Here is a 20,702-nt window from a genome sequence, read left to right as displayed (position 1 = left end):
CTTGGAGGGGGGGGGGGGGGGAGGGGTGTCCTGCCAATTCTGACAATGAATAATTCAGCCAGCAGTCAGGGAAACCTACTCAGGGCCTTTTGTGTCCCCTCAATTGCCGTGGTGACGTGGGGGGGGGGATGAAGGGGGGTCATCTTTCGCGCAAACGACAAGACTGCCAACGAAGCATCCACTTAACCCTTTGCAGAGTAGGTTCTTTGGAACAATCTTTTTTTTTTCAAAATTTACAGCCAGTGTTCTAGAACTCCACTGCTTTCAGGCACCAGCAGTGATTGTGACATCATCAGCATCAGAGTGTTCAGCTAAGAACATTCTAATCACACGTTTGGGACCTCACACAGTTGTTGTATTTCCATTTTTTTTTTTTACACATTACTTTCAAAAAGGCCAGACCAATGTGCATCTGGCAAGAGGCCGAGCTGGATGACAGCTGGATCACAAACCGGCCTGCCCGGCTAAACAACGGACATCTGGCCACCCGAACTCTAACGGCTGTTTTTTAAAACCCCTGAACGGTTGGTGCTACAAGAGTAACTGCTAACACTCCTATTCTCAGAACCCTTTATGGTGACTGTAGACGCCAGTGGGAATCTGTATCCGTAGAAAGCCCGATTACTTCCCTAACACAAAACCCTTTCACTCTGACAGAATGCTGGGGGATCGGGTTACCTGGAAGTAGTTCATTATTAACGCCAGGGTTCTGCTAAAACTGCAGGCCGTGTCGAACTTTCCCGTCCAGCTAGTCTGAATTGTGCAGTTCCCCTTTTTCAATGGCCAGCCTTCGTGAATAATTCAGGACTGCTGGACAATGGGAAAGCAAGCCCAGGTAAAACTATATGTTCAGACAGCCTGTTATCGCCCCTGACAGTTAAGGAAGGGAAGACAGAATGCTTATCTGGTAATCCTTTTTTTTAATCAAAACATGCCTTTCAAAAAACAAACTTATAAAATGATTGAATACAGTGAAACAACAAAAGCTTCTGAGTGAGCTCTGTCCGTTTGATGACAGTTGGTGATGGCGGTTGGTAATGCCAAGGGCCACTCCTCTCCACTGGGGCCTACACTCCGCCACATCCTGGCTGTTTCCTGCTCTCTCTTCCCCCAGCTCCAGTGCGCCAACTGCAGGTGGGTCTCACTGCTGCTTGGGCCTCAGAGCCATTTTGGTGAGCTTGGTGTACACATGTCCAAAACTCTATGTGAGATAACAACAGACAAAACATTGAATTTAGTAATTTAGTAATTTTTTTAACGATATATTAGTAAGCCCGGTCCCGGTCTGTCATGGTTCCAAGGGAAAACGCACCGCGCCAATCCCACCCCCCCCCGACACCCCCCAGCCCGACAGCTCCTGGCTTTGCCTGTGATTATGCTTTCAGCTCTCCATGCAGTCCGGTTTGCATAAATTCTCAATCTGGCAACCCTAACAGTACGTAGCGCAGCTGTTTCTTTGAAAACAGCGAGGGTTTTGTCTCCAGCAGTAAGTGCATTAAAAACCCAGGAGAGCCTTGGAAAGGCTTGTTTGTGAATAAACACTGTACCTGAATGGCGAAGTAAATGACTGCGATGTACACAGTGATGCAGCCGCCCAGGAAGAGGTCAAACGCTGCCGGTTTCACCCTGGGACACAACAGAAGTTGTAAACATTAAAAATACATAAAAGCAATAATAACCCGAGCAAAAGATATTTGGCAATGACATTTAGACTACTCTATTCAAGTCAAAGATCAGCTACAGGGTATGTTGCATGTTCATCAAATGAAGAACTATTATGAGATATGAACTATACAAACACTGTAAAATAAAAAGGAAAATATTTCTTTAAACAAAGAATATACAATATTTTAAGAAAAATAATGCGAAGTAAAAAAATCAGATAAAAAAGTTGTTGTCTGCAGTTGAGTTTATAATATCAATTAACAATTTTTTTTTTGTTTAAGGGATTTTTCTGGAGGTGATTGAATGGTGTTTGGTGAAATAAGTGCTGTCTGTTTATTACTAGGCTATGCTAGGCTACACAGAATAAGCTACACAAATAGCACTCTGTACAGGAGGGCAGTGAGCAAGCAGGGGTGGCTTTAGCTGAGCGCAGTGTCACACACCTCCACCAAACTGGGCTTCTGCAGGCAGGTGTGGTTACTCACCTGTACATCATCATGGGCTGGTTCATTTGGTCAAAGAAGGTGAGCTCCGGATCTCTGGAAGCAGAGGGAATGCTATGACGGACACTATTGACACACGTCGCCTTGGTTACGTTGCCATTATGTTTGTTTGTCTGTTGGTTTAATTTATTATTATTGCTTTTGTTTATTTTATCTCTTTTTACATGGAACGCACATTAAAGTGTCACATGTGGAGGTCTGTCTGTGGAGTAAACGTGTTTGTGTGCTTGTGGGTTTAATACAGGAACAGTACAGGCGGAAGGGATTGGGTAGCTGTAGGTTGTATCTATGTTCCACCACTATCTATTGCCCTTCATTAAACTTTCCATCATACCCATGGGACGTTGTTTTAGTTTGAGTTGTGCACTTGCGATCAGATTACAGGTGGTGTTTGTGTTTTACCGTGTTTTGCTGTGTTTTACCTTTTGAGTTCACAGGTGGTGTTTGTGTTTTACTATTTGAGTTTCCAGGTTGTTTTAGAGTTTTACTATGTTTTACTGTCTGAGTTCACAGGCGGTGTTTGTGTTTTACTATTTGAGTTTCCAGGTTGTTTTAGAATTTTACTATGTTTTACTGTTTGAGTTCACAGGTGGTGTGTGTGTTTTACTGTTTGAGTTCACAGGTGGTGTGTGTGTTTTACCGTTTGAGTTCACAGGTGGTGTGTGTGTTTTATCCTGTTTTTACCGTGTTTTACTGTTTGAGTTCACAGGTGGTGTGTGTGTTTTACCGTGTTTGAGTTCACAGGTGGTGTGTGTGTTTTACCGTTTGAGTTCACATGTGGTGTGTGTGTTTTATCCTGTTTTTACCGTGTTTTACTGTTTGAGTTCACAGGTGGTGTGTGTGTTTTACCGTGTTTGAGTTCACAGGTGGTGTGTGTGTTTTACCGTTTGAGTTCACAGGTGGTGTGTGTGTTTTACCATGTTTGCGTTCAGGTGACCCACCTGCGGTCGTTGCGGAAGGTGTGTCTCAGGACCTGCTTCAGGTAGCGGTTGAGCTGCTGCTCCAGGGAGTTCACCAGGAGGACCGGACCTGGTTCGCGGTCCAGCAGCTGCGTTGCCCGGGGAACCGAGGACAGGAATGACATCATCGCAGACAGACGGCTGTCCTGGACCTCCTGCAGGACGCACAGGAAGCTCAAAGCCTGCATCCATAAAGCTAGCGCTGATCTAGGATCAGTTATCTCCCTGTTTCCATCCAGCCACATCCATTATGAGCTCAAACTTAAAACTGCTCATAGATCACCACTGGTACCGAGTCTAGTCCTTATTTATATGGGCCAAAAGCTCACTGACCTAGCTTATCCAACAGATCCTATCATACTGGAGAATTTAAGGGCTCATATCTGTCAAGATATACAGTATGAATAATGAGATAATATTATTTCCCCCTTAAATTTCCCCTGTATTTGGATATAATGAACTTTAAGTTATGTTATTATACATTCTGGAAGGTTGTAACAACTGTTTTCTTGAAGAAAAATACAATATAAATCCTAATAGCTTTGATGTTATATTTTACCACATGCTCTTTTGTACGTCTCTTTGGATTAAAGTGTCTACATGCTCCATGTTTATATAATTTACAGAGTTGCAAGTGCTTATGTGTTAGCCTGAAGGTACATGGAATTCCCCCCCCCCCCCCAGGCCCCCACCTCGTCTCAGTAGGTGATTAAAAGACAGAGATGTACTCTCAGGCCAGGCCCGGTACTCCATGCTGAGAGCAGGTCACTCTAACCATGTCCTTCAGCCTCCCCATGCTCAGATTCAGGCCTGAGAAGATTTTCAATTCCTGTGACCATTTATAGTGTAATGTCCAGCTATGGCCAACAGAGGGCAGCAGAACACGCATAAAGTGCTTATTTACTTGTTGAACGGTTTTCCTGCATCTAAACGATGATATGATAGAGGGATATAAATGATTTAATATGAGATCAAATATCCATCCGTTCATTATCTAAATTATTTGTGGTCAGGGTTGCAGGGGGCTGGACCTGTATCCCAGAATGCATTGAGTGAGAGGCAGGAACACACCCTGGACAGTTGACTAATCCATCGCAGAGATCAAACGTATAATTAATATACTTCATGTTAAAAAAAAACGAGAATTAAAACGTACAAATGTAACCTATATATCATAAAATTTTTCATCTTGTTTGATTAACTTTGTGCTACCCAGGAGTAAATTAAATGTTTTAATAAACTTTTTCCATTTTCAATGCAAATACTTACTTTAGGAATTGACCTTACAAAAAGGATATTTCAGGCAGGTCTCATATATAAATATATCATGTCTTAAAAAACATCATTACATCATGAGGTGAGCTTCAGCCCTATTCAATGCAAAGTTGCCAAGCACTTGAAGATCATGAGATGGAAAAGCATGTGTATATAAATGCTGTCCATTATTCTAGTTAACATAACCTAGGCATCCTATTTTTGGCCAAAATGGTGTATCTGTCCCCAAGGCTCTGCTGACAAGCCCTGTATGAAAAAGAGGCTTCCTGTCTCCTAGCAACTACCATTAGTCTAGTACTTTCACATCTCCCAGAATGCCCCCCCTCCACTTTAAAACTTTCTCACGTCTGCACTCGCACTACTTAATCAGAGTGACTGTATGATTATCTTGGTGGCACCTGGTTATTTTCTCAAATATGAAATATGACAGTAAAGTTTAAATATTAATATAAGGGAATTGCACTGTGTAATCAGTGTTGTTTTTAAAATGCAATGCGCTTCCCTGGACTCTGTTTACAAATCTGCACATTAACAGGGCTAAGAGCCATCGGCAAACCCAACAAACAACATTAATATTAATATTAATATTAATGCTAGGACCGATGCAGCTCCAGCTTCACCACAATCATCTCTGCTACTGCTAATACTGAAATGAGTCACAATGGAATTTTTTTAATAACCACAGAATGTTTTTGAAAACATTCTCAAACTAAAACTGCTGACTTCCACTTCGAGACATGAATATGTTTATTTTCCTGCTTTGTGATATTTCTTCTACTTTTTTTTGTGTTCCGAAAAGTTTCACAGTGACCAGCCGATGTGAACCCCCACCCTCGTGTTTTTGTGAAAACACAAACCAAATATCTCCCGAGCCTTATGTTCCTCCTGCACTTTGCGCATACAAATTATTGAAAAAAACGTTAAAAGAGTATAATGAAACCAGTAACAGAATAACAGCATTTTTTGTTAACAAAAGCACATCTGTTAGTAAAAGTTTCAAACAGAGAGACAGCATTACCATTTGGCCTTTAAACACCTGCAGCTCCTTCGGAGTCCCCTGAGCCAAAACAAAGCAACACGATCAATACGCCATTTTAAAAGTTTAACACACACCATAAAAAAACTGACATGTGGTCTCACTCTCGTAGATGAAGTGCTGCTGGCCTGTAAAATAAACTCTTGTACTTTTATGGACGCTGTTTTAAATTGAAATAGACAGGCCGGTGTCAGCGCCATCTTGGAAAACACTCACCTGGATGAAAAGGGGAAAAAAGAAGTAATAGATTCGTAGAATCTGGGGCTAGTGCCTCTATTATGTTTCCACGTGTGAAGGGCCCGTGAACAGACTGGTCTCTCACACTGCTGTGAATAACAACTCGATCGATCAGTTCTGATTGGCTGGGAACCTCATCACCTGCCGTGCTAAAGGCTGTCACATTCAATCGCATACTACGCGATTTGACCCGTCAACGCGTGAGGACACAAATATGAGATTAGAATGTTCTCAACAGAATGTTCTTGATGCTGATGTAACAATTGCTACTGGCAACTGAATGCAATGGAGTTCTAGAACACTGACTTGAAATTTTTACTCTCAACCCAATGTGTCGTCACCCCTTTTTTTTTTTTTGCCTTAGTCTTGGGGCACCATAGGCATAGGCTCCATTTCAACTTTGGAGGAGACACACTGCAGGACCCCCTAGTCTTGCATAGTCAAATGTCAAGTCTCATAAGCGTACTAGCCTGACTAGCGATGAATTAATATGAAAATATTGGGAGTGATATGTCTCCTTGGCCGCCCCCCCCCCCCCACGCACCTTGTCTGAGAGGTTGTACATGAATCGAGCGAGGGACTCAGCCACGATGACTGTGTTCCGTTTCAGCTTCCTGATGTCCGTTTGGGAGCTGGGAAGGGGGGGCGGGGGGCGGGGGGCGGGGGGCGGGGAGTGGGGGCACACCCAGTCAAGGAACAACGTCAAACAAAAAAAAGAAAAAACTAACAGCAACTCTCACACAACAGAATGCAAGTGCAATATAATGGTGAGTAGTGTAGTATAATAGTTAGGGAGCTGGGCCTGTAGGGGTTGCTGGTTCAAATCCCAGGGGCAGTGCTGCTGTGCCACTGATTCATTACATCACATTACAGGCATTTAGCAGACGCTCTTATCCAGAGCGACTTACATTGCACCCATTTACACAGCTGGATATACACTGAAGCGATGCAGGTTAAGTTCTTTGCTCAAGGGAACAATGGCAGTGTCCGACCCAGGAATCTAACCTTTGGCCTTTCGGTTACAAGCCCAGTTCCTGACCCACTATGCAACACTGCCGCCCGCAAGGTGTATAAGCCTGAATTTGTCCTTAACTTTGACTTACAACTAAATTAATAGCTGTTGTGGGAGCCCCTCTGCTCAGACCGATGGTCAAACAAAACCCCCCTCCCCGCCCCCTGGCCACACCCTCCAGTGCCACCCACATGGTATCCAAGATGGAGCCCCTCTGCTCAAATCAATGGTCGTACCCCCCCTCACCCCGCCCCCTGGCCACACCCTCCAGAGGAACCCACACGGTATCCAAGATGGAGCCCCTCTGCTCGGACCGATGGTCACACAGCCCCCCCACCCCCTGCTCCCCCCCACCCCGCCCCCTGGCCCCACCCTCCAGAGGAACCCACACGGTATCCAAGATGGACCCCCTCTCTTCGGACCGATGGTTGTACTCCCTTACCACACCCCCCCCAACCCTAACCCAACCCGCCCCCACCCTCCAAAGCCACTCACATGGTATCCAAGATGGAGCCCCTCTGCTCAGACCGATGGTCACACAATCCCCCCTCCCTGCCCCCCGCTCCCCCCACCCCCCCACCCCCCACCCCCAGGCCCCACCCTCCAGCGGAACCCACATGGTGTCCAAGATGGAGCCCCTCTGCTCGGCCCAATGGTCGTACCCTCCTACCCCCCCCCCTCGCCACTCACATGGTATCTAAGATGGAGCCCCTCTGCTCGGCCCGAGGGTCGTCCAGGTGGGAGAGGGTGAAGCCGGGGATCCGTCGCATGCTGTAGCGCTCGTGCTCCCACGCCACCGCCGACTCCCCCAGATTGATCTTCTTATGGACCAGTCCCACCTTCACCCAGGGGAAGCGGGAAGAGACCACCTGCATGAAAGAGGGGGGAGAGAGGGGGGACTCATTTAGCCAGCTGTGAGTCTAGGCTGGCAAGCTGTGGCGCAGCGCTGCTTCAGATTAAAACTGAAAACTGGCGTTCTATGTCATGTGACTTGGAGAGCTGGTTGAGAGCGATCCAGCTGAGAAGCGTCATTACTGTATCAGCCGACATTGGTATCCCAGTGAGCAAAACCTGGAATCTAGATGGCTTGAGGGGTGGGAATCTAGTTTGACAGATGTTTTAGCATAAACAGACTAGGTGAAGCCCAAAATAGCTCAGGTTTATACCTGGATATAGCCTGGCTACATCCTATTTGGCCAGATGGCATTTCACAGGACTTTTCACCATAAAAATGTTCACTGGAATTGCTCTGTAAACTAAAGAAGTAGCACAGACGTGCATCTAATGCCTCTTTGAAACCCTTTAACCCTTGACATGTCAGTAAAATTTGAAAACACTCCTGAAGATCCTTAAGAATTCCAGGAAATATTATAAAATTAAGTATTTTATAAGTAAGGACTTTGTTCTGAATGTTGGTGAAAATAGATGCTTGAAGTAAACGTTTCACCCAGGTCGGGACTCCCTTCTATAAATTTAATATAGAATAAATATTACGGAGGTGCACGCCCCGCCCCATTCCACCCCACCCCACCCCCCGCACCTCACCTGCTCCAGCTCCTGGATGAAGGTGTGCTGAGGGGTGCCGGGTTTGGGGGGGCGGGACACGTGGAGGAACAGTCCGTCCCCATTGGCCAGCGTGTCCAGACACAGCACAAACGCCACGTTGTCCTGGAGGAGGCTGGACTCTGAGACATGACACAGTACAGTCTCAATAAAACCCCACAGTCACAATAACACTGTACAGTCACAATAAAACCCTACAGTCATAAAAACACCCTACAGTCACAATAACAGACTGCTATCACCATAACACCCTACAGTCACAATTGCTCATGTTAAACAGGAGGAAAGGAGAGAAGGGAGGTCAAAGCACCGGCGTGGTCCAGATTCTCCTCAATCCAGCGCTTGGTCCCCAGGAAGTTGTACTTGCCCCCGCCGGTCAGCGAGAAGAGCAGGTGGTATCTGGGTAAAAGATGAAAGAAAGGTTCTTTAGCATCGAGTGATGACTCCATTAGATATGGTAGTGCTTTATGAAGGAAGACCTGGCACATGCAATGCAGGAAGAAGTCTAACGTAAACCTTATGTCACAGGTGACGTTGTTTGATTCATGGTCAAAACAATTCATAACGCCTGATTTGAATGATTAATACAAATGTTAGAACATGATAATAAAGCTTAAAGTAATGCTTCTTCATTTTTATCCATTTGGTTCATGAATACAAGGCCATTATGGCAAATGGCACCAGGCACAAGTACTTCAGTCACAAGCAACAAAGTGTAAATAATCAGGATAACCAAAAACACCAATACACAGAAATAACTAGGATAACCAAAAACACCAATACACAGAAATTACTAGGATAACCAAAAACATCAATACACAGAAATAATCAGGATAACCAAAAACACCAAAATACAAAAATAACATGGATAACTACAAACACCAAAATACAAATAACCAGAATAACCACAAACACAGGAAATGGAAAGATGGATCTGTCCTGTCGACTTTGTTTTTGAAAGAGAAGATGTGCGAGCACGCGCCCATCCGCGGCAGGGTGGCGACTCACGGGGCGTGGCTGCGGGGGTCGTTGTAGAGGCGCTGGAACAGGCGGGCCAGCTCGAGCAGGACGGCCACCCCGCTGCCGTTGGAGTCAGACCCGTACGACAGCCACTGCGACACACGAGGGAGGGGATGGGAGAGGGTCAGCGCTGCTGTCTGTGCTTCTGTACGGACCAGACCTGGCTCAAATACGCATTTGTTTTGGATTCAAATACTTTTCTACGCTTTACTGATCTTGTCTGGTGTATTGGAACCAATGAAATACTCTCAAAAAGCGCAAACTCTGCATTCTGGTCATATTGGCAGGCTCAATTACAATTACAGGCAAGATCAATAGAGCACAGAAAAGTATTTGAATCCAAAACAAATACATATTTGATCCAGGTCTGATATGGACCGTGAAAACCATAGACATTTACTCCATTGTGTTTGGAGAAAAGAATGGGAGCAAGGTATTGTAAGGTACAAAATATAATTTGAGACATAATCATGTTTTTTATTTTCATACCAGACCTAAGATATTTTGCCAATTTATTCAAGAATGAATCCACTCAGATCATGGGAACGACATTCAAATTCAAATCTTTAAAATGGCGCAGAGCAGGAAATGGAATTTCTGAACTGACAGTGAAGTAAGAGAGTCTTACATTGAAATGTTGGACTTTATGTTGACTTTGCGCATGCAAATTTATGGAAAATATTATCTTTTGCCAGCTTCAAACCTTAAAGAATGTGGAGATTCAAGCTGAGAGCGTTAAGTATGTGTAGACATGAGCCTGACAGATGGACAGCAGGTCACATGACTGTGTTGGCCAATGAGAGCTTGCCTGAGAGGGGACTGCAGTTTAAAGGTTAGGCACTTTCTGTGGGGGTTAATCCTTATGATCTTCACCATCTGCACCATTGTTAATGACCACTCTGAGGTTCTTCAGTTTCCTTCAGTTCTGAACACAACTGCTTCCCTTCCCATAATGCCTGTTCTGAACCAGACCTGGGTCAAATAACAACGATACCTTAGCCCTATAGACATCGGAAATGTTCCTGTAGATTAATGTCTGTTTTTAAAAGAAACATCATGTTTCATAAATACAGGCTACAGAAACAAAATTCATTGTGCCAGCATTCTCTCAATTGATTCTGTATTTTGGATAGAATGCACTTTGATGAAAATTCTCAGGGATCTGCAACATTTCACCAGCACCACCTAACAGATTTAAGCATTTCAAATGCACATCTGAGCCAGATCTGCTTTTAACACACAGTGTTCTTTTCCCACAATGCACTCTGTTCCATGACAACGGCAAATACGGCCCCTGAGGAACGTGGCCTAAAACTCTCCCCTGAATCGTGTGAGGGATGCATTACATTACATTACAGGCATTTAGCAGACGCTCTTATCCAGAGCAGTGTCCTACCCGGGATTCGAACATACAACCTTTCGGTTACAAGCGCAGTTCCTTACCCACTGTGCCACACTGCGTCAAGAATATCAGGCAATCCACAGCACTACATCATTCGATGCCAAGTTCAACAGGGGAAGCGGAGATGATGTTCACAGAGGGAAAAAAATCAAATCAAATCATACCGTGCTCCTCTTCGTTAGTAAATGCAATCATATTTACGTGATTAAAACAGCGTGATCACTGGCGCACAAATCAAAAAGCGCTGCTCGGTTTGGCGTGAAGTTCAGGCGCGTTATTTTTTCGATTAATAAACTGCTGTAGGAGAACACGGCGGGAGGAAAGAGTCAGCGAGTTCTCTCTGGTTTTAACGGCGAGAAAAGCGTAACTGCGCGCGAGCAGCCAGCAGGGAGAGGTCTCCTACAGAATTACGACGTTCTTCTCCTGGAGCTGTAGCATGAAAACGGTCTCTGTTGGACTCGTGAACCCATATTGGGTACGGAAGGGTTATCGTTCAGCGCCACAAAATACAACTTTTTATGATATATAATTCCGTATTTTTTACTGAGCGATAACCTCCTACTACCTGGCAATTCATTTTTGTCCGCTGCAGGGGACATGGTTCTCTGATCTTAATCTCAACTCTATTATGCTGAAACCTACACTACAAGGGACATTCAATAAAAATAAGAGAAAAAAATATTTTAGAAAATATTTTCACGACAACATGTTTTTTGTCATCCAAGGCACTTGTATTATGTAAAAAAAAAATAAAGCATTTTTTCTGCCCTCCCGAGGCTCGCACTATGCTAATATTTAGATGATAGTGTCAGTTATCTCCATTATTATCATTATATCGTATTTCATATTAACACTATGGAAGTCATGCCAATATGTTTTTTTTTTTTTTTGTTTGTTTGTTTTTTTAATAAATTGAAATTAAGGTATTTCTGGCTGCATTATTAGAAACAGTAGACATTAAAGCATAAGGTGCAAGCTATGTAGTCTGAGCTACAACACTTACGCACTGCAGACTTATGCGCACACATATTCAGGATGACATACTGTTAGAATAAAATACATACTGGCATATAATAAAAATGAATTACCTCCATTTTGGATCTAATCTTTATGCTGTTACACTTGTCCTCTGCACATTAGCCTGATTCACTTCTCAGCTGTGAAATAAAGCAGCCAGCCAGCACTGGGCTGTGCAAGTATAGTGCTGCAGCGCTGGTGACTGGATAAAGACTGCAGTGTTTTATCACGAGGGAAACCTTTTAAATTCTTCTTTAGTTTGACATCTCCTTGCTGTCCTTGGGGTTGAGCACCAGAGTCATTCAACAGGGCTCAAGGTCTCATATGCCAGCACAGAACGCTCACGCAACGCAACCCAGGGGCGCCACCAGGGATTCTGGGCCCCGTGAAAAGAGCTCACTTTGGGCCCCCTCCACCCCAAAAGAAAGAAGAGACATGCAGAGGGAGAGAGACAGTGAGAGGGACAGACGGAGAGAGAGAGAGAGGGAGGGGGTGAGAGATACAGGTAGAAAGGAGGTTCAAGGACACAGGGAGTTATTTGATTTATTTGCTTGTTTATTTAACGGATGAGTGAATTTGACTCACGCGTTTGTACTGAAAGCAGAGGGAGACAAGGACAAAGCTGGAGAGTGACTGCCAGTACAGCTTATCAATTAACTTGTACTCTGCGTGGAATTCTTTCAGAATCCGTACACCACATCCACAGTAACCTTTTCCGTGCTGCAGTCAATAAAATACCGATACTCTGCAAGTGACACACTTAGAGCTCTATGGTTCTATGGGTTCTATGGTAACGACAGTTACAGCCACAGTCAGCATTCTGATTGCGACAAAGGGCCCGGAACCTTCAGTATAAAAGAAGGTTCTAGAACCTTTAATGTTATCTCCTCACGAAGCCACTTCTTGAGCAGTACTTAACAATATTTGCATTGTGACACGTGTATCATCTCAATCAGTCACTTAATACAGTCAATTCTGTGCAGTTGCACGTGGAATCATGGATAGGCACTAATATATTTTATTCACCAGTAGTTGACAGTGTGTCAGTTTTATATTAATATTTATCATGACCGTGATGTATAATTTAGTGATTTTCGCTTCTTACTAATTAATAAAGGACTGAAATCTTGCCAAATCTGTCACCAAAAAAGAAGGTTGGTTATAGAAGTAGAAGTAGCAATCACTGGCTTTATTCCATTTAGGCACAATGCACTTCCATGAAACTAATTATAAAGGGAAAAGCAATATTAAATGGCAAATTTACATCATGGCAATAATAATTGGGGTCCTGGTCGAAACGGCTTTGCTGTTTTACAGAAGTCCACCCAGTCATTGCAATAATTTGCGTTCAAAAAAGCGCTACAATTGGTCCTTCTTTGTCAAATGAATCGGTGCTTAATCACACCTAATTACCTTATTATTTTGTTTCAAATAGAGAAACAAATTGGGCACTTATCTCAGATGAATGACATAATTGGCCTAGTTGCCAGGTAGCTACTCTGAGACCCTACTTATAAGCATTACCGACTGGGAAAATCAAGTATTTCAGCAAAGATTTTAAAAATGTAAAAAAAAAAAAAAACCACATGGTTAGTGCTGCATGCTGTTACAGTACAGTGGGGATATTGATCAAAATGTCTTCTCCTCCCCGAAAGTTTCTAACTGTTGTCTGCTGTGTAACAAAACCTGTTTGAACCCCGTGAAACATCTTTTGCAGGGAAAGATTACGGCACTTTCATTAAATTGATCGTGTTAGTCAGCGCATGAGAGCAACTGGAAGCAATATCTTTGTTGTAGAACTGTGTCAGATTTATGACATCGCTGCTGGTTAGCAGGCACTTGATACAATGGGCTATTACCTGGGTTCACAGCTCTCTGGCTGTCGGCGTAGGGGCAGCTCCTGTTGGTATTTAATCACAGTCTGGAGGCTTTGAGGACTGCCTTCTGTCACCGTTAACAGCTCAGGTACCTGACAGGTGACTATGAATTTCCAACCTGTCTCCCCGCCAAGACGTTTCGGCAAATACCTGACACCAGCCCCGATCGCAAATCACACACGTGAAACACAGTCACTGGAGCCACAGCTCCAGCAGGGGGCGACAGAGAGAACAGTTAGCTTGTCTGGGGGCTCTGGGATCAATACCCTGGTGAAATTGTACCGTTATGCCCTTAAATCACACGTTCATATCTCAACGCTCTTGCTAAAAACTCAAGCTGAACGGGTAAATTATGAAGAAATTCTAAAACGGAGACTTGAAATGTGAGAACTGAAATGTGAAAGATGGCCATGCCAAAATCGTTACTAAAAATCTGTGTCGTTAGCAACCCGAACGAGGCCAAATATAATTAGCAGCGGACGTCTGAAGCGCGAGACTCACGGGGGCGAGGCCAAACGAGTCGTAGTGAGCTGTGATGATGATGGTGGGCGGGTCCAGTCCCGCTCCAGGAAGTACTCCCTGCAACACGGAGATGGCGTAATGAGGGCGGGGGGGCCATGGTGGGAGGGGTGGGGGAGGTGGGGGGGGGGGGGGGGGGGGTTTGTTGCCCACCCCCAGAGTGATGATTGCTGGGGCAGGCTGGGGGCTGGGGGGTAGGGGTGGGGTGTTGGCCAGATTTGGGGGGGGGGGGGGGGGGGTTGGTTGCCCACCCCCAGGGTGATGCTGGCTGGAGTAGGGTGGGAGCTGAGGGGTTTGGGTGGGGGGGGGGGGGGGGGGTTGTTTGCCCACCTCCAGGGTGACGATGGCTGGGGCAGGCTGGGGGGTGGGGGGGGGGTTTGTTTGCCCACCCCCAGGGTGATGATGGCTGGAGTACGGTGGGAGCTGAGGGGTGGGGGTGGGGGTGGGGGGGGGGTTGTTTGCCCACCTCCAGGGTGACGATGGCCGTGTCGGTGATGGGTTTGACAGGAGAGGTGTTGCTCACAGTAATCTGGAACCCACTTGTTAGTAACATGCTGGAGAACACTGCAGCAAGAAGGTAAACATGAGAGAGAGGGAGGGTGGGAGGAGAGAGAGAGGGATAGAGAGATGGAAAGAGACATGGGGTAGAGAGAGAGAGTGGGAGACAGGCAGACAGACAGAGAGAGAGAAGGACAGTATGTTCTCTTTCTGTAATGCATTTTTTCCTGTTACACTACACTACTTAATTTCAAGAATCTTGTATTCCACTAATCTGTTGTTCTGGGGACATTCAATAAAAATAAGGTAAATAACATATATATATATATATATATATTACAGGCTTGGAGTCTTGGATGGAAGCACATTTTGAATAAAACCCCTTCCTCCCGCTCTCACCTCGCACCAGAATGGAGGAGCCCCGGGCAGCGGCGGCCATTTTGAGCTGGTCGTACATGAAGAGGAGCTGCTCGTCCTCATGGGCGATGTACACAGGCATGAGCGTCTCCTCCTGCAGTGCCTCCCATTCACTGACCATGAAGCTCTGTGCACACACACACATATATACACACACATATACACACACACACACACACACACACACACACACACAGACACACATACACACACACACACACACACACACACACACACACACACGTACGCACACACACACACACACACACACACACGTACACACACACACACACACATATACACACACACACACACACACACACACATACACACACACACACACACACGTACGCACACACACACACACACACACACACGTACACACACACACACACACACACGTATGCACACACACACACACACACATATATACACACACACACATACACACACACACACGTACATGCACACACACACACACATGCATACACACAAACACATACACACACACACACACACGTACACGCACACACACATACACACACATACACGTACACACACACACACACACACACGTACACACACACACACATACACACACATACACGTACACGTACACGTACACGCATACACACACACACACACACACACAAAACACATCTATCTTACCAAAAGGGGACTTTATCACTTTATTCCCACCAAGTGGGGACCGTAGTTTCAAAGCATTTTTAAAAAACTAAACAAATTTAGTCTTGAGCTCACTGTTCATAATTTTTACTGAAATTAAAATTTTTATGTTTGTTTCTTTTAATGAGCCAAGTGGGAACCTGAATCATGTCTACCTAACATAGTGAGGACCTCACCAGCTAGCAGATGGACTCTGCCTGTGCTAGCACTCTCCAAAGGCATGGTTTCTTTCGAGAAGGGATAATACTTGTTGAATGATTAAATGGCTGAATCATTTGAAGATTTTCCTTGGGTGAAATATTTTTCGCAATTAATTTGTAAAATTTACTTTATAGTAAATACTGCAAATGTCTTTGGACATACACACACGCATCTACACTCATATTCACAGATACATAAACATACACAAATGTGTGCAAACACCCAAAAAATACTTGCGTACACGCACACACACCCAGGTGGTTCTGACACAATGGTGGTGTTTGAATTGAGTCCCCCAACCTTGACAGTGAAGGACTCGGAGATAAAAGATACCACATAACTGTAATCAACTTACATTATTTCATTAATCACTACCAGTACCTGAGGGCCTTCTTACCCAAGTGACATCTTATAAGAAACTTCCTTTTTTCTCGTGTGAGCCTACGGGACATTTAAGGTCAGCCATTTTACAACACTTACGACGGTCGATTTGTCGACGATAAAGACCATGGAGAGGACGCCAGGCCGAGCCTCATCTTTGAGGACGTGCAGAGAGGACTTTGTCTCGAACGCCGCTACGGCTTTTTTTTATGTCAGGGTTTCGACGAATCGGGCGGGGACGGCGGCCCGTCGCCGGTACGCGGAGTGTAATTTACGGCCGTGAGTAACGGCTTCTGTTCGGCGAGGCTCGACGGTCACGCCGCCTTCCAGATTAATTGCCGTTCGCAAAGTAATTTCAACCCCCCCCCCCCTTCCCCCCCACCCCTCCTGGCAAAACCTCAATCTGCTCACTCTGACAGTCGCGCTGTGTCGCGTGAAACAAAGCGGGTTCCCGAATCATCCATCGCTCGACAAGACAGGTGCGTGGGACGGGACAGGATGTGTGCCCCCCCCCCCACCCCCCCGCGATTTTTCGAGTGACATTGAAAAGGATGGACGATTACTTCCGGACGATCTCTCAAACCAAAAAAAAAATGTTTCCCCCAAAGAGAAAGTAAAGTTTCAGCGAGCGCAGTCCCACGTCTTACATCCACGTCCCTGTCGAAAGTGCACACGCTCTTGAGGGGCAACGTTCGAGCTCACCTGCATGTTGTCCTGGGGGACGGCGGATATGTTGCCAGGCAACAGGATGAGGACGGCCGCGGCTCTCTGGCGCAGTGCCTCCCGGTAGCGGCCCGCGGTGAAGTCCGGCAGCCTCATGATCACGCACCGCCGCTGCAGGCCCACGTCGTCCACCCAGCGGCCCTCGCCCACCACCACGGTGCTACGGCAACCTGCGCGCGGGGGGGGGGGGGGGGAGCGGCGGCCATTTTGTCCTCACGGGCACGTCACGTGGCTCAATCACAGGTGTTTGTGTTCTAGCACTGGGGTCTATGAGTGTGTATGTCTATGAACTTGCGGTAAATATTATTGTCCCAGGAATAATCCTTATCGAACCTGTGTTTTGTAGCTCCACTGACCTTGATATAAACATTTGTACGTCGTTTTGGATAAAGGCATCTGCCAAATAAATATAATGTAATGTAATAATAATACAATATAATTTCCTCCCAGGCACAGGAATTTTACCCGGCAGAACCGATCCTGAACAGTCACCAGCATTTGATAGCTGACGGAACTTGAACACCTTTACCGATCTTTCCGTCAGGTGTGGTTTGCACGCGACCCCACCCGCATACGGGTTTCCGACACCCCTGAAAGTGACGTTAGAGTGTTTGGGTAGCCGCCAAGGGGGGTGGGGGGGTGGGGGGGGAGGGCTGGGTCGGGTCGGGGGGGGGCAGAGCGGAGGTGCGGCCCACCGTGTTTCTCCTGCTGGAGGTCGTGGGGGCTGGGTCGGGGGAGGAGGGGGGGCTGGGGGGGTGGGGGCTGGGTCGGGGGGGGGTGGGGGGGTGGGGGCTGGGTCGGGGGAGGGGTGGGGGCTGGGTGGGGAGGTGTTTTGGGGAGGGGGGCAGAGCGGAGGCGCACCGTGCTTCTCCTGCTGGAGGTCGTAGTGCTGGGTCGGGGGAGGGGTGGGGGCTGGGTGGGGAGGTGTTTTGGGGAGGGGGGGAGGCGCACCGTGCTTCTCCTGCTGGAGGTCGTAGTGCTGGGTCAGGGGAGGGGTGGGGGCTGGGTGGGGAGGTGTTTTGGGGAGGGGGGGAGGTGCACCGTGCTTCTCCTGCTGGAGGTCGTAGTGCTGGGTCGGGGGAGGGGAGGTGTTTTGGGGAGGGGAGGGGGGCAGAGCGGAGGCGCACCGTGCTTCTCCTGCTGGAGGTCGTAGTGCTGGGTCAGGGGAGGGGTGGGGGCTGGGTGGGGAGGTGTTTTGGGGAGGTAGGGCGCACCGTGTTTCTCCTGCTGGAGGTCGTAGTGCTGCATCCTGTAGGCAGTGAACTCGTAGGACACGGCGGGGACGTCCGTGGGGCGCACGCCCCACCAGGGGGCGCTCAGCAGGAGCAGCAGCAGCGCCCCTCTGGCGTTTTTAAACATGGCTCCTCCCTCCTCCCCTCGTCCCTTAACCCGTGAGACGTCTGGTGCTCTGATCCTGGGAGGGGGTTGAGGGGGAGGGCGAAAGAAGAGAGAAGATAATTTGGGAACTGAAGAGAAACTTATTTCTATGGGGATTCCTCAGTTAATTCACTCGGTTTCAGTTTGTTTCCTGAGTGAATTGCAATGGAGCAGAGTGTACTTCTGCTTTACGTGAATAGGATAAATAATGCACATCCTAATTAACAAGTAGCAGACCGCAAGGAACACGGACAAGGAACTTAAATTGAGGTCACACACTCTTAACAACAACATTTTATTCGTAAATAAAGACTAATGCCTTTTCTTGCACTTCCTTCCCTGATGAAGGCAGGAAGACTCATCGGCTCTCTGAGAACACGTCTCAATTTGCAGTTCAACGTGAGTGCGACCTCAATTTGAGTTTTCTTAACGGGATAGGGACGACCAGCAAATCACGTCCCCCTTAGTTGTTTTGGGAGTTGCCGGAGAGGGCCTCGAGACAAGCAGACACCGCCGAGAAGAAATCTAAAGTTTAAATTCTGGACGTAGGTTGATACCAGGGTTGATTTTGGCTTGTGTAAACCTGAGGAAATGTAGTCACAGGGCTCAAGTACGGGACGGGGTTTTTGGGAAAAAGGTGTTAGCGTCTGTAGGCTTGTGCACTCCATCTACCTGTATGTACCACCCTGGTTCCCCTGTCCTCCTTTAGATAACTTTTCCTATTGTCTTTCTTTGAATAACCTTTTGGGATAATGATATAGGCATAGCCATGAAATGAATATTTGTCTAGTGGCCCGTTTTTCAGGTACATTACAGATTCTTGTTTGTTAAATTAATATCAGGCTTAGTGATTATTAATGGACCACATTTTTGTATTCCTGAGAGTAACACTGCTCCAGTACTGTGCATAACTCAGCATCTGCTAAGCGTCTGCAGTATAATAGCCTACAGGACAAACAGTGTAAACAAAAAGTTCATTAAATTGAATAAATAGCACACAGTATTTAATCAAATGCACTGCACCCCCAAAATGTTGAATTGTTTTTAAATATAAGACATATGGACAACTCGATGGACAACTCGCAAGGGGGCTCTACTTAAGGACAAACACGATTGTGGTGGAGTGCTCCCCCTGCAAGGCCACGTCCTGCTCACCTGATTTCTGTTTTTGAGGCATATTTACTCCTAAAACCTGTGATACACACTCACCTGTGTCCTGTGTGAACCCGTCTTCTGTCTTCTTTCGAACGCCGGCTGTCCCGCCCTGATTGGTCGATCCGTGGATCCCTAGTCCGTTGGGTTGCGGTGGCGTTCCGACGGACGCTCCTCGCTCACCGTAACAATAAAAAAGTGAACTAGCACCCTTGGCCCGGGACAGCTCATTGGTAAATCCCAATCCCAGCCTCCATCTGTCCCAAGAGGGCTAATCACTCCCCCTCCCCCTCCCCCCTCCCCCCTCGCCCACCCCCTCCCTTCCTCCAGACATGCTGTCACGCTCACATTGCTACCGCTAAGCTAGTCGTCCCTGGCTGGCGCGCTCCCATTGGCTCATTACTGCTGAGGAGGGCAAGGCTGTAGCTTCGTTAGCCACGTAGCAGACGCTGCTATGTAATCTCTTTGATTTCCTATGTTTTTTAAAAGGGACGCGGACGCCTGCGCGCGCTGGCGTTCCCAGCGGTTCCGCGACTGGAGGTAAACAGCCCGGCCCCGGCCCTGGATTCTCTGTGCCTGAGCAGCCGGCCCGCGGAGACTTCCTGTCTGCGTTCAATGCTGAAGCGGGGCCCGTTAACAATTCTGTTTGCGGCTGACGCTGCACTGCACCGGAGGGCCCTACTCAGTAATATTAATAAATAAATAAGAATATTTTAATATTTTGCATGTCTCATCTATATATACATACTATTTATTTATATATATATATATATACATGGAAAAATGGACTGCATTTATATAGCGCTTTTATCCAAAGCGTTTTACAATTGATGCCTCTCATTCGCCAGAGCAGTTAGAGGTTAGGCGTCTTGCTCAGGGACACTTCGACACGCCCAGGGCGGGGATCGAACTGGCAACCTTCCGACTGCCAGACAACTGCTCAATCTATATATATATATATATATATATATATATATATAGATGGTATACTAATCAAGGTGCTTAGCAATGACTCTCATGGTTGATTAGCAGGCGTGTTACTGCCTGGTTGAAACAAAAGCCGACACCCACACTGGCCCTTTGTGGATAAGATTGGGGGACCCCCTGCCCTAAAACATGAAGGCACCTGATCAAGAAAAAAAAAGGCAGAAGACAGATTGTTGGAAAAAAAACCCAGCACA

The 20,702-nt window shown here is 46.6% G+C and overlaps 1 protein-coding gene across 1 annotated transcript; it reads right to left on the bottom strand.

The window, feature by feature from the left end:
* Positions 1-927: 927 nt before the first annotated feature.
* On the bottom strand, positions 928-19,546 carry zgc:109965 (uncharacterized protein LOC619266 homolog). The gene is made up of 16 exons (XM_035391557.1): positions 19,467-19,546; positions 18,207-18,406; positions 16,972-17,162; positions 14,983-15,127; positions 14,552-14,649; positions 14,068-14,145; positions 9,259-9,362; positions 8,561-8,649; positions 8,233-8,372; positions 7,378-7,556; positions 6,220-6,307; positions 5,421-5,459; positions 3,110-3,282; positions 2,151-2,204; positions 1,548-1,626; positions 928-1,201 (listed from the first exon to the last, which is right to left on the bottom strand). The coding sequence occupies exons 1-16, from the start codon at positions 19,544-19,546 to the stop codon at positions 1,142-1,144; spliced, it is 1,797 nt and encodes a 598-aa protein (XP_035247448.1). The 3' UTR covers positions 928-1,141.
* Between the last annotated feature and the right edge of the window lie 1,156 nt (positions 19,547-20,702).

The sequence above is a fragment of the Anguilla anguilla genome, chromosome 14 (genome assembly GCF_013347855.1).
Source record: "Anguilla anguilla isolate fAngAng1 chromosome 14, fAngAng1.pri, whole genome shotgun sequence".
NCBI classification, from domain to species: domain Eukaryota; kingdom Metazoa; phylum Chordata; class Actinopteri; order Anguilliformes; family Anguillidae; genus Anguilla; species Anguilla anguilla.
This window is presented reverse-complemented; position numbering and strand designations above follow the sequence as displayed.